Source organism: Aedes aegypti, unplaced genomic scaffold (assembly GCF_002204515.2).
Source record: "Aedes aegypti strain LVP_AGWG unplaced genomic scaffold, AaegL5.0 Primary Assembly AGWG_AaegL5_hic_scaff_2100_PBJ_arrow, whole genome shotgun sequence".
NCBI lineage: Eukaryota > Metazoa > Arthropoda > Insecta > Diptera > Culicidae > Aedes > Aedes aegypti.
Genome location: NW_018735600.1, coordinates 1463 through 15916, shown reverse-complemented (window position 1 = coordinate 15916; position 14454 = coordinate 1463). Strand labels below are relative to the sequence as shown.

General features: G+C 36.7%; 1 protein-coding gene across 3 annotated transcripts; it reads right to left on the bottom strand.

Annotated features, from left to right (window-relative positions):
• Positions 1-3512: 3512 nt before the first annotated feature.
• Positions 3513-13750, bottom strand: LOC110680932 (syntaxin-binding protein 5-like). 3 transcript variants are annotated; one of them, XM_021856714.1, is made up of 11 exons: positions 13632-13750; positions 13314-13502; positions 12777-12840; positions 10342-10549; positions 10191-10266; positions 9968-10128; positions 9439-9901; positions 6011-6089; positions 5832-5948; positions 4114-4256; positions 3513-4044 (listed from the first exon to the last, which is right to left on the bottom strand). In XM_021856714.1, the coding sequence occupies exons 4-11, from the start codon at positions 10505-10507 to the stop codon at positions 3588-3590; spliced, it is 1662 nt and encodes a 553-aa protein (XP_021712406.1). In that variant the 5' UTR covers positions 10508-10549; positions 12777-12840; positions 13314-13502; positions 13632-13750; the 3' UTR covers positions 3513-3587. The 3 variants fall into 3 exon arrangements, with proteins under 3 accessions (XP_021712406.1, XP_021712405.1, XP_021712407.1); XM_021856713.1 differs by having other exon boundaries at positions 13314-13497; positions 13632-13742; XM_021856715.1 differs by lacking the exons at positions 3513-4044; positions 13314-13502; positions 13632-13750 and adding an exon at positions 13103-13157 and having other exon boundaries at positions 4110-4256.
• Between the last annotated feature and the right edge of the window lie 704 nt (positions 13751-14454).

The following is a 14454-nucleotide window of genomic DNA, read 5'->3' as shown; positions in this document are numbered from 1 at the left end:
CGCCAAATGGTATTGAGCTTTTCAAGAAAAGTTCACGGAATGCGATTATCTAAAAAATGTCGATATACTGTAGTAGTGATAATAAGAATCACCAAATGTTCCAGATTTACAAATTTGGAAATTTCGCGTCCTTGAAGAACGAACACGGGGGCATGGGACCTTTCTAAGCCGAGTGGTTAAAGCCGCGGCTACAAAGCAAAGCCATGCTAAGGTGTCTGGGTTCGATTCCCCGGTCGGTCCAGGATCTTCTCGCGTGGTCGCATGCCTTGACTTCCCTGGGCATAGGGTATTCTCGTACCTTGCCACACGATATACGAATGCAAAAATGGCAACTTTGGCAAAGAAAGCTCTCAGTTAATAACCTGGAAGTGCTCATCAAAGAACACTAGATGAGAAGCAGGCTCTGTCCCATGCCAAGAAGTAATGCCAAGAAGAAGAAGAAGGACGAACATTTTTGCCTACTTTTGACATTGCTTTTGAATTGCGCGCATATATCTGCGCGTTACCGCCCGCCGCTGGATTAGGATTTAAAATGAGCGCCGCAAAACAAACCACAAAACGGTGAATCGCAAAATGATACAAACCGCGGAATGCTACGCGAAATGATGAAACACGTAAATGGTTAGCGCGAAATATCGGACAACCGACGACAAGAGTGAACTTTTATTCATGTATTTATGTAGGGTAGAAGCACCGGTTATGATTATAGCGCCACTTGTAGCCACAGTACATAGTACATGCCACGTGTATCCGTTTTACACAGAAATAAACATAAAACATTTCATGTTTATTAGAACACATTCACATGGTATAGCCACATTCATTCAATCGTCCAATTGATTCAAAGATACAAAAGAAAAAACATAATTTTCCTTATAGTCTTAACTCCTATACTCCCAATTTGGCCACGGTATTCCTAATTTGGCCACTCTCATAAGAAATCAATGGGATTGGACAATTTAGGAACAATAGTTAAGAATGTGGCTGGAAACAACGCGATTTTCAATACAAAAATGAAAATTTTCTCAGTTCCGATATTTTTCATACACAAAAGGCATTGAAAGTTTGTATTTGGCACAATTGCAGTACATGTACATTGCTTCTCGTATATTTTTCAAAAATGTTTACTATTAGCCTGGCCAAAACCTTTGCTTCTGCCTTATTTATTTGTCAATGCAACTGTACAACCTCGTGCACTGAACATAAATATGCATTGATCGTTATTCAAACGAAAGGCTTTGGTTAGAGTTAGGAGAAGGCGGGGCAGTATGGGTCATACGGGGCATTATGGGCCAATCCTTCATTTGAGCTTAAAAAACCGATTTGGAACCGATAACCTAATTGAATAATCTTTCCTAATTTCAACCAAATTTATCTGAAATGAAAGTTGAAGTCCTATTTTTATATCTTTGCTGGAATAGATCACAACAAGTTTAACAAATCATACTTTAAAATTTGATGTAACATCAATTAAACTAGTGTTTTATACAACCTTTGGCAGACCTGTAGCTAAAATTGTGACGTGGCAAGTCCGAGGGTTGATAGATCTCACACTCAAATTCTCAAGCAATGACACTCTTCCCGCTGAGAGCAACTTTATTAGAGATCTCCCTGCGCAAATCTCACGCGTGAGATTTGGGATGCAAAGATCACTCATTCAACTCCAAACCGTAAGAAAAATGATTCAGTTCGCAAAACCCGTCAAAAAGCTCTTGAAACCCCGAATGTTTGTTGTTAGCGGTATACGAAAGGATTAACTATAATTTTTACCCAGACTAACAAGAATTATGCCGTGTGTTAGTAAAACTGTGGAAATACGAAACATGAGTCAAAAAGGTGAGCCAACTCATCCATGATTTTTTTGACTGCTGAGTTGCGTGATTGATAACTCACGCAATGAAAAAATCTCAAGCGTGAGTTATGAGAAATTGAGTTTTTTCACAACACTGACGTGCAGAGACATTTCTGAAAACGGCGTCAGATTCAGCGACCTCAAATCTACTAGAGACACATAGGGGGTAGTCGGGGCGGTTTGGCCCAATGGGGTGGAATGAGCAACCTTTGAAAACTGCATAAATTCTTGGAAAATTCATCTGAAATAACATGCAACCCCAAAGCTGATGAGGAAATGAATCAATGGGCATGTTATAAGTCAGTGTTCTCAAAGAAAAAGAATAAATGATGTTCAAAAAAACTGCCCATATTGCCCCGAATGGCTCATCATCATCATCATCATCATCATTTCAGAATGACGATGTTTGACTGTTAGAATGTTCTTAAAAACATATATCTTCTTGCACGGAGTGTTTATAAATACTAATAACTTTCAAGTGTAGTATCAAATAATTGAATTGTTAGATTATATGAGATAATTTTGCAATAAAAAATGGGGTGCTCATGTCAACCCCATCAGTAAAAAATCGACTAGAAAATTACAAATTTTGAAAAATCAATCATTCATTCGTGAACTTCATAAGACAAAGAAAATCATGTGGATCTAGTGTATTCATCTAAAAATTGTTGGGATTCATGCAAACATTCGAAAAACTCGTTATTATTTCAGCGCTTTTATCGACTTTTCCTTAAGGTGGCCAAACTACCCCAATTTCCCCTAATTAAATAATTGAGACACTCAAAAATGTCATTTTTGTTACGGCTGTGATAGTGCCCCGATTAACCTAAAATTTACAACAGAAACATAATTTTGAATCTAATCAGTACAAAATTTACAGCATTTTTGATGCAAACTTTTAATTTATCTTAAATAATTCGTTTTTAAAAAATATAAAATATAGATTTTGATATATTTTCTAAATTTTAAATTCACTAGAATTATGCTCTACAAAGTTTAACGTCAACAAATTCGAACAATTTTGCAGATTTTTTTTTTACTCTTATCAATTTTATTTATTTTTTTAAATTAGGGAGCCGGATCCTATTCTTGGCACTTTTGATTCACTTCGGCAGTGAGGTTTTTTGAAAGCTATAAAGCCACCATATGTGTCGGATTGAAACGCTTTTTATTTCCAAACAATTCGGCCGAGAAAAACTCCCCATGCAAAAGTGAAACATTGAAGTGTTCAAGTAACTCTGCCTGCACCCTATTTATCGTAAAACTGGAGTTTTGTGATATCTTGAAAATTTACCTACAAAGGTATCGACCGTGATAATTTTATATTGAAATTGTTTATCGGCATATCGGTCTATTCTGCTCGAAGTAAGAGGGAGCATGGAGGAGAAAGCAATGAATACTAGATGGATAGATACCGTAAGGGAACGGCGAGAGAAATTGGATTAGATGTTGAAGAGGGCATACCATATGAAACAGTATTACTTGAAACGTCACTTCCTTGTGGCTAACGTCCCCTATGGGAACGGCTTGGGTGTGTTTTGAGAATGACACTACAAGACAGCCCTTACGGTACCTATCCATCTAGTATTCATTGCTTTCTCCTCCATGCTCCCTCTTACTTCGAGCAAAATAGACCGATATGCCGATAAACAATTTCAAAATTGAAAATTTACATCTAAAATATTTTGAATTTATGTTTTCAACTGGGGAAATTCACAAGCTGCGGTGAAAATTACTAGTCAATCAGAGCAAGCTGGAAGCTGACATCTAAGCCCCCAAACTTGACCACTTTGTACCCCTGCACAGCCCCAACAAAGATTGAATCCGACACTAGTTGAGGGGATTGATAAACGCATACATGGAATGATTGTTTTATAATGAAGATCATAAGACAAAGTTGTAGCACAATACTGTTTTGAAGGTAGAATTGAGTCACAGCTCGGCAATTTATTCGTCGACAAGTAGGTACTGCATGCACGTTTTCAACGAGATCAAAAGAGCTTACCTGATCTATGCTAGGGGATCTCAATTGGTCTTCTTTCGATTGGACGCTTTCTAACCGCTTGGGACTTCGTGGCGTTTTTATGTACATATCTAACGAGCCGTATATCTCTTGAGTAGAGAGATTGAGTAAACATATTTTCTGGACAATATCTACCACAGCCAAGCCATATTCATTTCCGTATGCCATTCTGAATACATAAAAAAAAATCATTTTCAAATCGATTATCAATGTTCGCAAATTTTGAGTCAAGACTTACAATCCATAACTGGAATTAATGGTTAGGGCAGTAATTTGACCGGGATGGGTACCATGGGTCCAGGGGGTTATGCATACTAATTGAGCTTGGAAACCGGGTGGTTTCCGTTGTGGTCCACTTTTCACTTTCAGCATTCCGTTGTACTGTAATAATTTATGAGAGAGAGTTGAGCTTTGCTGGCCTATCTTCAATGGTGGAAAAAACTAGACGAGTGAATACCAATGCGCGCAGTGACCAATAAAATTATGTTTTTTTCTTGTAAAAATGAAAAGTTTCTACGGATAATAATAACTTGAGCGTGTTAGTGTAAACTCTGGAAGAAAATTAGGACCCAAATTTAGAACTGTGCTATTTAATTCCAACTAGATCTTTGTAGCCAGACATGTGTGTTACGACCTCAAATACAAGTCCGTATTCGTACTAGTACTAGTCTAGACTCGACTTGTGTTGACCGTCTGAACGTAAAGACTCATTACTAAACTGTTTTGAGTTTACGCAACAAGTTGCAAAATAGTAGTTTTTACAGCAAGAGTTCATTGCTCAGCTGAAACTAGTTGCGTAATAGTAGTTTACGGAACAAGTTGCAGAATGATGATTTTTACAGCACGAGTCGTAAATTTATCCTACGAGGCTTGCCGAGTAGGATAATTACTACGAGTGCTGTAAAAATCGAGTTCTGCAACGTGTCACGTACAACATTTTTTGAAATTTCGTAGAAGACTACTTGAGGGTATCAGAAAATATATCGGACTGCATTCACCATTATTTTGAAATTTTTGAATGATAATGTAATGATGTAATGATTCATTACGCAACTCAAAACAGTTGCGTAGTGAGAAAGCGTTGCGTAATGAATCATTACAGCACTGGTTGCAGTTGCATAATGACTATTGCCACACTGCATACTTCAGTGCAGGAAAGTAGGCTGTTCCATGACAGATTAGCGTGATGAAAAACAGTCTATTATGATTAGAAATTGAAAAAAAAAAACTCTTTTCACGCCAATCTGTCATGTAACGGCCTACTTTCCTGCACTGAGGTGTGCAGAGCCGTTATAGTCATTACGCAACGCTTTTCTTTTACGCAACTGTTTTGAGTAAGGTTATGAATCATTACACAACAATTTTCAAAACTTGCAAGATAATGATGAACGCACCACAATATGATATCTGATACCGTCAAGTGGTCTTCAACGAAATTGCAAAACTCGATTTTTACAGCACTCGTCGTAATTATATATAATGTACGACTCGTAAACTACTAATACGCGACACTTGTTCATAACGTGACCGTTTAAGTTACTTTTTTTTCGAAATTGAAAATAGTAATTATTTATTTGCAAAAAATGTTGTACGTAACTCGTTGTAAAACTCGATTTTTACAGCACTCGTACGACAAATGTACGACTCGTGGTGTAAAAATCATCATACTGCAACTTATTGCGTAAACTACTATTGCGAAGCTCGATGCAAAACTCGATTTTTAGAGCACTCGTACTAATTATAAGTTTCGTTGGATAAATTTACGACTTTGTCGGTACATATTTTGTTCAGGAAGTTAATAAAAACAATAATAAAATTAAAAATTGTCAAAAACATTTGAACAATACAAAAAACATACATTTTATTGAGTCATATTTTTGCGCAGATGTGTCCATTGTTATGTTCATAACTGTGCACAGTGTGTAATGTGCATACAGGGAGCAATCATAAATTTACCTTCTTTTCGCATTCTACAGAATCGGTTTGCTTTGGCAGTGTCTTTGGAATAAATTCACACTCGGGACTGCCATCGTTATCCACCGCGTTTTCATAAGAAATAGGAATTTCGAGCACCTGAAACAGGCGAAAAATGATCAGAGTTTGAAATTTATCAAAGCAGATTAGGCTATGCATACGGCAATATCTCCAGTGCTTTCCGCTCTTTTAAATTTAAATAACGCTACGTGCCCACTATTCGTGGCTATACACAGTTTCCTGTAAAGATATAAAAAAAGTAATTAAATAAATAGGATAAAATACCGTTCTCTTTTGAACTTGAACTCGGTTGCACTAATTTTATATTCGTTTCGTCAATTTTATGTAATTGGTCATATGTGCAAACTTCTACAAAATCCTCCAGCTTTTTTTATAATATTTTAAAAAAATGGATTAATGGTTTTTGGGATGGTACACAAATTATGTCACGCTAAATTTCAACTTTTTCGATTCCCTCCCCCCCTTTGTCACGTTTTTTGTAAGAGTCCTACGAAAATTGTGTAAGGCTTGTCACACTTGGCTTGACCACACCCCACCCCCTTGGAGCGTGACATAATTTGTGCATGAACCCTTTGTAAATCTCGCAATAAAAGTTAAAAAAATTGCGTAGGGGTAAAATCGAAATTCTAATAAATATTATTAGTTTTATACCATCTTGTTACCCATTTATGGAAATATCGTATCGTTTTTGTAACGTGCAAAAATCAATTTGAATAAATATACTCCAATTTTGACATTGAAATTTGATAATGTATTTTAGCACCAAATTGACCAATCTTAAGGCACAGACATACAGACGTCACACTCTCAATGCTGTCCATCGACCAACTTTTTAACGGTCGATTCGAATATATGGTAGGTGGTCAATCGACCACCCGCAGCGTTCGCGTCGTTTTTGTTCGTGTTTGACGTTTACACACTACCGCCACCTGTTGGACCATCGTCCACCTACAGCGTTTTTAGCATTGGGCGTACAAGTTTTCGCGACTATGATTTTGATCGCGATTTGTTCTAAGTGGTACGTCTGTTTCTCTGTGCTTAAGGTGAAGATGCATCGAATCCAAACCTCGAATTTTCAAAAGCACAAATCTAGATACCAGTGAGTTAAATTTTCAGCACGATCAGTTGTCTGGTTCTCTATATTTGTGCTCTTGAAAATTAGAGGCTACACACAGCCAAACCGGCATGACAGTTAGTACAATTATCAATTTAAACCTTAGTAGATACCGCGAACATTAACGCCCAATGTTAAAAGTAGTCATTGTCATGCACCCAAATTAATTTTGACATCTGCATACTGTACGTATATTCGGTGTTGTATAAGATTGATTTCATGGTAAATATGCTTTGAATACCGAAGAATCCCTGCAATTACTTCATATTGTGTGCCTGATTTATAATCTTTACCAATTATAACACGCGAAGGCTAAAACAAAACCGACCAAACTCACAAAATTTGGGAAACTGGATTTCAAATGCTCAGATTGAATATAATAAATGTCACAATATTTTAAGTTCGTTTAAATTTTTTAATCGGGAAATAGTTTTCTTCCAAATCCTATAAGAAATAAGGTCGGTCTTTATTGCAGTAAAATTTAATGGAAACCATCTAGGTCCTATTGAAACGCTTCGTAAAGGCTACCGGAAAATCCACGAAGCTCTTACGTGTAGCGCCGGTGGAATAGACGAAATTCAAAAGTTCATGCGTTCATTCTGGGCTAGGTATCTACCTATGATTCACGTAACCGTGAATCACACGGTGAAAAATGCGATGGAAAAAAATCACGTATGTTTGCACGTAAAAATGACGTTTGGAATTTGTTAAGTGTGGAAAACAGATGACGGTAGTGCGCAAACGTCAAACTCGAACAAAAGCGATACGAGCGCCACGAGCAGCGAGCATGGGTCTAGATCATTTGGTATAGTCATTTGGCAGAAAGTCATATGACATGACACCATTTGGCATAACGGTTTTTTAGTATAATGGTCATTAGGCATAACATTTTCTCATCAACATTTCTGAATTTTCGTATCAATAATGCGAAATCTACTATTTTTCCCACAGAGGGAGAATGCTTTTTCGCTTCCTCACTTGAACATTTTTTTTCGCTCACACTTATTTTCCCTAGAGTCACGATGGAGGATAAGTGAAAATCATTCCACTCAGGGGATAATTTCTTTTTCAACCCATCATATTTTCGCTCACTAACTTCTCCAGAGAATTATCACTATGTGGATAAACAAAAACTGATGCCGGCGACGGGATCCGAAATCAGAACATTGCTAAAAACAACCGTGATGTGTGCACGCTAACCATGCCACCACATCAACTTGACGAAATCAGTGGCTATTTGGTGCATAAAAGCAACTGCTGCTTGTGGCGATGGATACAGGAAAAGTTCTCCATGGATAGGAGAAAGAGAATATAAACTTCTCACAGCTGTGGAAGTGTGCAATTATCTATTTTCACTCTGTTTTGTTGACGGATAATTTCGCAAGGCAGATTTTTGCTGATAATTGTTGTGAGGGAGAAATCCATTATAAATGAGTGAGTGAGAATTTGGAACCTTGCTCATCAAAAACAGTTTTTTAAGGGATATATGGTTATGGATATAATTCTGTTTTTTTTTTCTATCTTTATTACCGAGATTTTTAGCCCTGGGCTAGTTCATCTCGGGCCCAACGGCTTTACTTCCCTTCCGAAGGAAGTCGCCACTGAAAATTTTTAGTGACTATCTCAGGGATGGGATTCGATCCCAGGTCCTCGGCGTGAGAAGCGTGTGTTCTAACCACTACACCAGGTCCGTCCCCTTATAATAATTCTGGTTGTCATAAATGGTCATTATGCCAATTTACCGATATATCAAATGGTTATTATGTTAAACAGCGTTATACCAAATGGCTCGCTCTCATGAGCATGTAGCCTTAGCACACTACCAAATATTGTCGCACCGCCACCAAACCGGATCGCGCCAGTGAGATTCGCGACGCGCCTCCACTCGCCGCATTTTGAAATCTGTTTTTAGTGTGGCGCTGCATTCTTACGATTTTTATGAACACAGCGCACTGTTCACATATTAGCTGTCCGCTCGGGGCCCAAGAAAATAATACTTTCAAATAAGTGTTGATCTTGATTTCTACCGGATATTAGAATTGAGCGCTTTTTTGCTGTACTATGAAATAAATCTCAGTGTTATGTTACTTGTCATATTTCTGAATAAGATACATTCTCTCTGTAAAATGCAATGAACATCATAAGTGCTCCATGATTTTTATTTAGCATATATGGTGATAATATTCGGTAATATTCAAAATACCGCTACCAACTAGATACATAGTCCTTAAAGTTGATTATGAAAGCGAGACTTTCACGTTATTTACTATTTGTATTTCTTATATTCTTAGTGTATGCATTAAGAGCTATAACGCTCAATGTTACACCAAACGCTCAATGTTACACCAAACGCTCAAAAATAGTTTCTCTTAGTTTCTTCTTTTGTTCACACGTTTCTTTGTGCCTATTCAAACATTCAACTTTTACAGATAATCGTTGTCTTTTGATGCTTACCTCGACTCGGCACATAATGCTATCGCCGATATGGATAACGGATCGTCGTCGCTGACGTCCATCGATCTCACTCTAGATTTTTCGAATATTTTAGACGTTTTTAATTTATAAAGCACTTGTAACGTTCCAGCACTTGAGTCCCAAAACTTGATAGACCCGTCCTGGTGGCCAGTCAGCACTATTTCCGAATAACTACAGGACGTTGGTTGCCATTCTCCTCCGTTGATGGGCCACTCTCTTTCCGAATACCCTGATCGACGGTTCGATGCACTTCTTCCTACTGAATAAAAGGCTGGAACTAAATCAGATGGACAATCCGCTAAATATGTACAACAAGTAACTGGCGACTCGTGTATATCCATAGAATAAGGCGATTCAAACGTTGGATAACCAGTTGTTAACAAATCTATCAATACTAAATCATTTTGCAGTAGGACCGCAACGGCATATGGTTCCTGTAAATCTGTGAACAGTAATAAAAATCATTGATTGCACAAGCAACATAAACATAATTACTAAAATCACATACCACTACTCCATGGACTTTCACAAATCGTGATAAAGTCAATAACCGGATGTTCCATTTCTAATACTGTGGTTGATTTGCCCTGAACTAATACTGTTATGCAATGAGACTTACTACTACATTTTTCGGTCGGTAGGCCACCAGAGAATATTGTAAATTGTTCACTGCAAAAAAAAAAAAAAGAGTAGAGAGTGTAAGCAAACCAATGGCAAATTGTTATGCTTACCCAAGTCTATTTGTTTTAACTTCCACTTTTTGAATTGCATTGCATGCTTCTATTTTTCCATCTTTATTTGTCTTAGCTAGAAAGTAGATAAACCAAAAAATAGTTTTAAAAAATACTTGACAGTTCAATTTTGATTTTAATATATACTCACCATGTGGAAAACCATGCACTAGAGGTTTAGGTGAAAGTTTTAAAGGCCACGTACACAAAGATCCATCAGAATGAGATGTGATGAAATGTTTTCCTTCGTGATGCCAGGAACACGATAAAAGAGGCTCCTGTGATATCCATCGTAGTTCTGCGCATTTTCCTCTCATATCCCACAGAACTAATTGACCTGTTTCAAATCCTATCAGTAACTGGAATGAAAATCAAAATGTGAGCATTTATAGCTTGTATCTTAGTGCAGCATTTATTTATTGATGTCAACTTTTACTTTTCCGGCGGCGCTCAACGGGCACTCGAAACGTGGACGTTAAAAGAGGTTGACTGGGAGCCTTATAATGTTTTTAAGCGCAAAGTACTGTGGATAACACAAAATTAGAAACTAGTAACCGTTGTGTGCAACATCGGTGAATGCCACGAGTACGCCGAAAAAAATAAAAACACACAGCTGTTTTACTTGCGAAATAAAAGAGCTGTGTGGTTATACTTTTTCCAATTTGTCGTTTAAATTCAAGAAAACTGCTTTTTATCGTTCAGTACCGATAGTATTGATATATTGGTACTGACAGTTTTTCTACTAAATCGAAAAATACTCTAATTTTGATATTTTTAATAAAAAACATGGGAATATCGTGAATTTAACTTTTGTTAGAGGATAACATTTTGTTGTTTTTTTTTTTTGAAAAACAAAACATTTTAAGTGAGAATATTTGTTGAAAAAAAAAATACTTTCCATTTCTTTTCCGTTCTGTCGGTACCACTCATAGCAGAGACCACGGGAATGGAAACAGTTAAGGATATATCGCTATTAAATTACTTTCAGAAACAAAATATTGATAGTTTAAAAAGTTTTTGGAAATTATAATTCATTGAGTTATCAACTACTTAACATGTTATTTATTCGAAGCTTATATGATACACAGCTATTATTTTTATTAATAATTTTCAAGAGCAATGTGTGAACATCGTTATGCGATAAAATAATGACATCTCATCTTATCAAAATGTGAGCTTTTTTTTTCAAAGATAGTGATAAATAATGATAAAATAAAAAAAATGTACAAGTTCAAATTCAAATGAAACTTTCACAATTTGCTTTTTATTACGATATCTTTTCGATAAAAATATAAAGATGATCGAAACACGGTTCATTTTTGTGCTACACGGTGCGGAAATCTGTAGTGGGACTGACATGCGATTACTTTTCATTATGGGACAATTTGACTTGCTGTTTTTCCCTAATTTTTCCGAACAAATGATGTAATCTTCTTAGTGCAGCTGAAAGAGCTTTGGAAGTTATGTTGAAAACTGAGCTCAACTCAATGTTGACGAAAATGCAGATGGGACTGACTTGCGATTCACGGCAGTACAGTCCTAGACAATTGTATGAGGGTAGCCTCCTTCCCGTCCGTTACCAAAGTCAGAGATTTGGGACTAACCTCTAACTCTTAGACAAGATTGACGCATCCTCCAATAATCGAGAGTTGTCCTGGCCACGTCCTTGCGAAAGCTGGGGAATGGGAAAGGATGATTGATCGAACACCTACTTAAGAAAGATGCAGAAAACTGGAAAGGGTAGTGCCAAAGGATACGTTCGGTAGACGTTTTGGACGACAAATGGTTAGTATTTACGCATTGTGATTATGCACTGCTGATCAGAACAAAAGAAGAATCTTTGTGTTTTGTTCTTTACATAAAATAGCGTAGGATTTACTTTTCAAATATGCATGGTTAAACGAGATTGCTACATTCTTATATCGTTTAAATCTACATCCTTCGTCGTTTGTTCGAGAGTTTGTCCAAGCTACATTTGGATGCACATTCATAAGCGTGATAACGTTCAATCACTCTTCATTTGTGCTATTCCTTAAATATGTTTTCAAGTTTTTCAATTAACAGAATTATCTTTTAGCGCAATAAGTTTCAGTAATAAGTATTGTGATTATCATTGGCAGTCGAGCATTGCAGATATTGTAGCATTTCCAGCTTGTAGATATTTTTTTGTGATTTTTCAGCTTGGGAAAAAAAACCACCATCTCCCTTAATCTTTTGTAGAATTTTCATTTGTAATCATGTAAAACTAAAGAATTGATTGTCCGAAAATTCACGTGCCCTCTGATTTGAAATTCGGGGATTTGAAATTCGGGGGTAATGGCATTTGGGTTAATGGCAATCGGGGTAATGGGATTCGAGGTAATGGAGTAGAATCGATGGGCAAAGTCCATTGGGCATACTAACCTAAATAGAAATGATTGTCATTAGCATTAAGAAACATTATAATTCAGCGTTTTATGAACCAGCTAAAAACATTAAGTGTACATCAATTTAAAAAATGACTAGAAGTCCAACCTTATTTAGTAAAATTACCGATGACATCAATAAATAATGTACGTAAACTATTGTAAGTTATACTTTACTCACCTTATTAGGATCTAATGGATTATCAGACAAGTGAACAACAGCACCAGGATGTGTTTTTCTGATTCTGGAAGCAAAAAATGTTATCATTGCATATGTTTTGTTGAGTAAATTGCCCAAATAATTTCAAGATCATAAGAACTATCAAAGTACTTTATTCAATGTGCGTTAACGTGCTGCGTGTAAGCTTCTATTAGAAGCACAAAGTTGCATGCAAAACTTTTACATCCCTTCAAATTGTCTTTATGTAATTCAATTCTTTCAAAACATTTTATTGGGATGTTCATAGCTAGTGACAAATTTGCATAGAATAGTTAAACGATACTTACGGATCAATTGCTTTGTTCCAATTAATGATGTATCCGCTTAAGGAAAAAGAGTCAGCATGAACTATGTGCGTGTTCCCTTTCTCTGTTCCTACGTACAACCATTTAGTGCCTACTGGTAGGTGCAAATGTGTGATCCTAAAAGTATATGTTTTTTTATTTACACCACACACTATATACAAACACGAGTACGACAACGAAGAACGAAGTATACCTTTCCCTTTGAAATTTCAGACTTTGTACTACTTTTGGTATTTTTGTGTGAAAATTCCATAAATGTAAAGTGTCATCGGCAGTAGCTGTTACAAGGCTACCTTCGTTCACCAGAAATTCGATTAGATTCACAGCACATGCGGATTCTCCTTCGTGTTTTACGTGAGCGTCAACACCAAATCTTCCTAATCTATCAAGCAATAGTTAAGGAAATACATTCAAGTATATATCGAATCACTCCCCAATAACATCCCTCATAGAAATAATGATAACAGCTCTTTTTTATAAATGTTTAAACATTTCTTTATCAAAAGGATACATTCTTACTGTTCCAGATTTGTCACCTATTGCTAGTAATTTCTGTACCGGGTCGTAAGCTAGCGCTGTTGGAGAGTAAGGAAATCCATGGCGAAATGTCTGAAAATAAACCAGAGAAATGAAATATTATTACTAATAAGTGTTCTACAGAAATCCTTATAAAATATATTCTTTCAACTATCGAATTCCCATCTAATGCAACCATGGGTGTGCTGCTCTTTGTTTTTTTCCCCTTTGGTAATATCTTAAGTATAGAGATGGTCGGGTTTTCAAACCCAAAATCCGACCCGAACCCGAAAACGAAGGGTTCGGGACGGATTTGAAGGCTTCAAAACTATCGGGTACAGGTCTGATTCCGTCTGGTTTGGGACGGGTTTAATGAGAAAGGTTACCAAAGTAACAACCTGAAAGCTTCCTTATGCATTCGGGTTCCGGATTTGCTTTTCAATTATTGTCTTGGGTTCGGGTCGGGTTCGGGTTAGATAAATGTGAGACACGACCATCTCTACTTGTATATGTATATTGTACTGAAATCTTTTTCGGTGATCCTACAGGATTCTACCCCATAACTCTGAAAGCCATCTCCCAGAATGCTGCTACCCCATAAGTTTGCTTTGTTAGGAACGAGATAAAAGCAATGCATTTAACTTCTACGAGACGAAGCAGCACAATTGTCCCAGCCATTTTTTTTTTTACGGATTATATACTTTCTTTCTGTTTTCAGGTCTCTAAGGCCAACGAGCTACATTAACACCTCACGAATAGTAAAAAAGATTCTAAAACACTTATAAGTGCAACCAGTGTTACAATTTCTACATAGATCT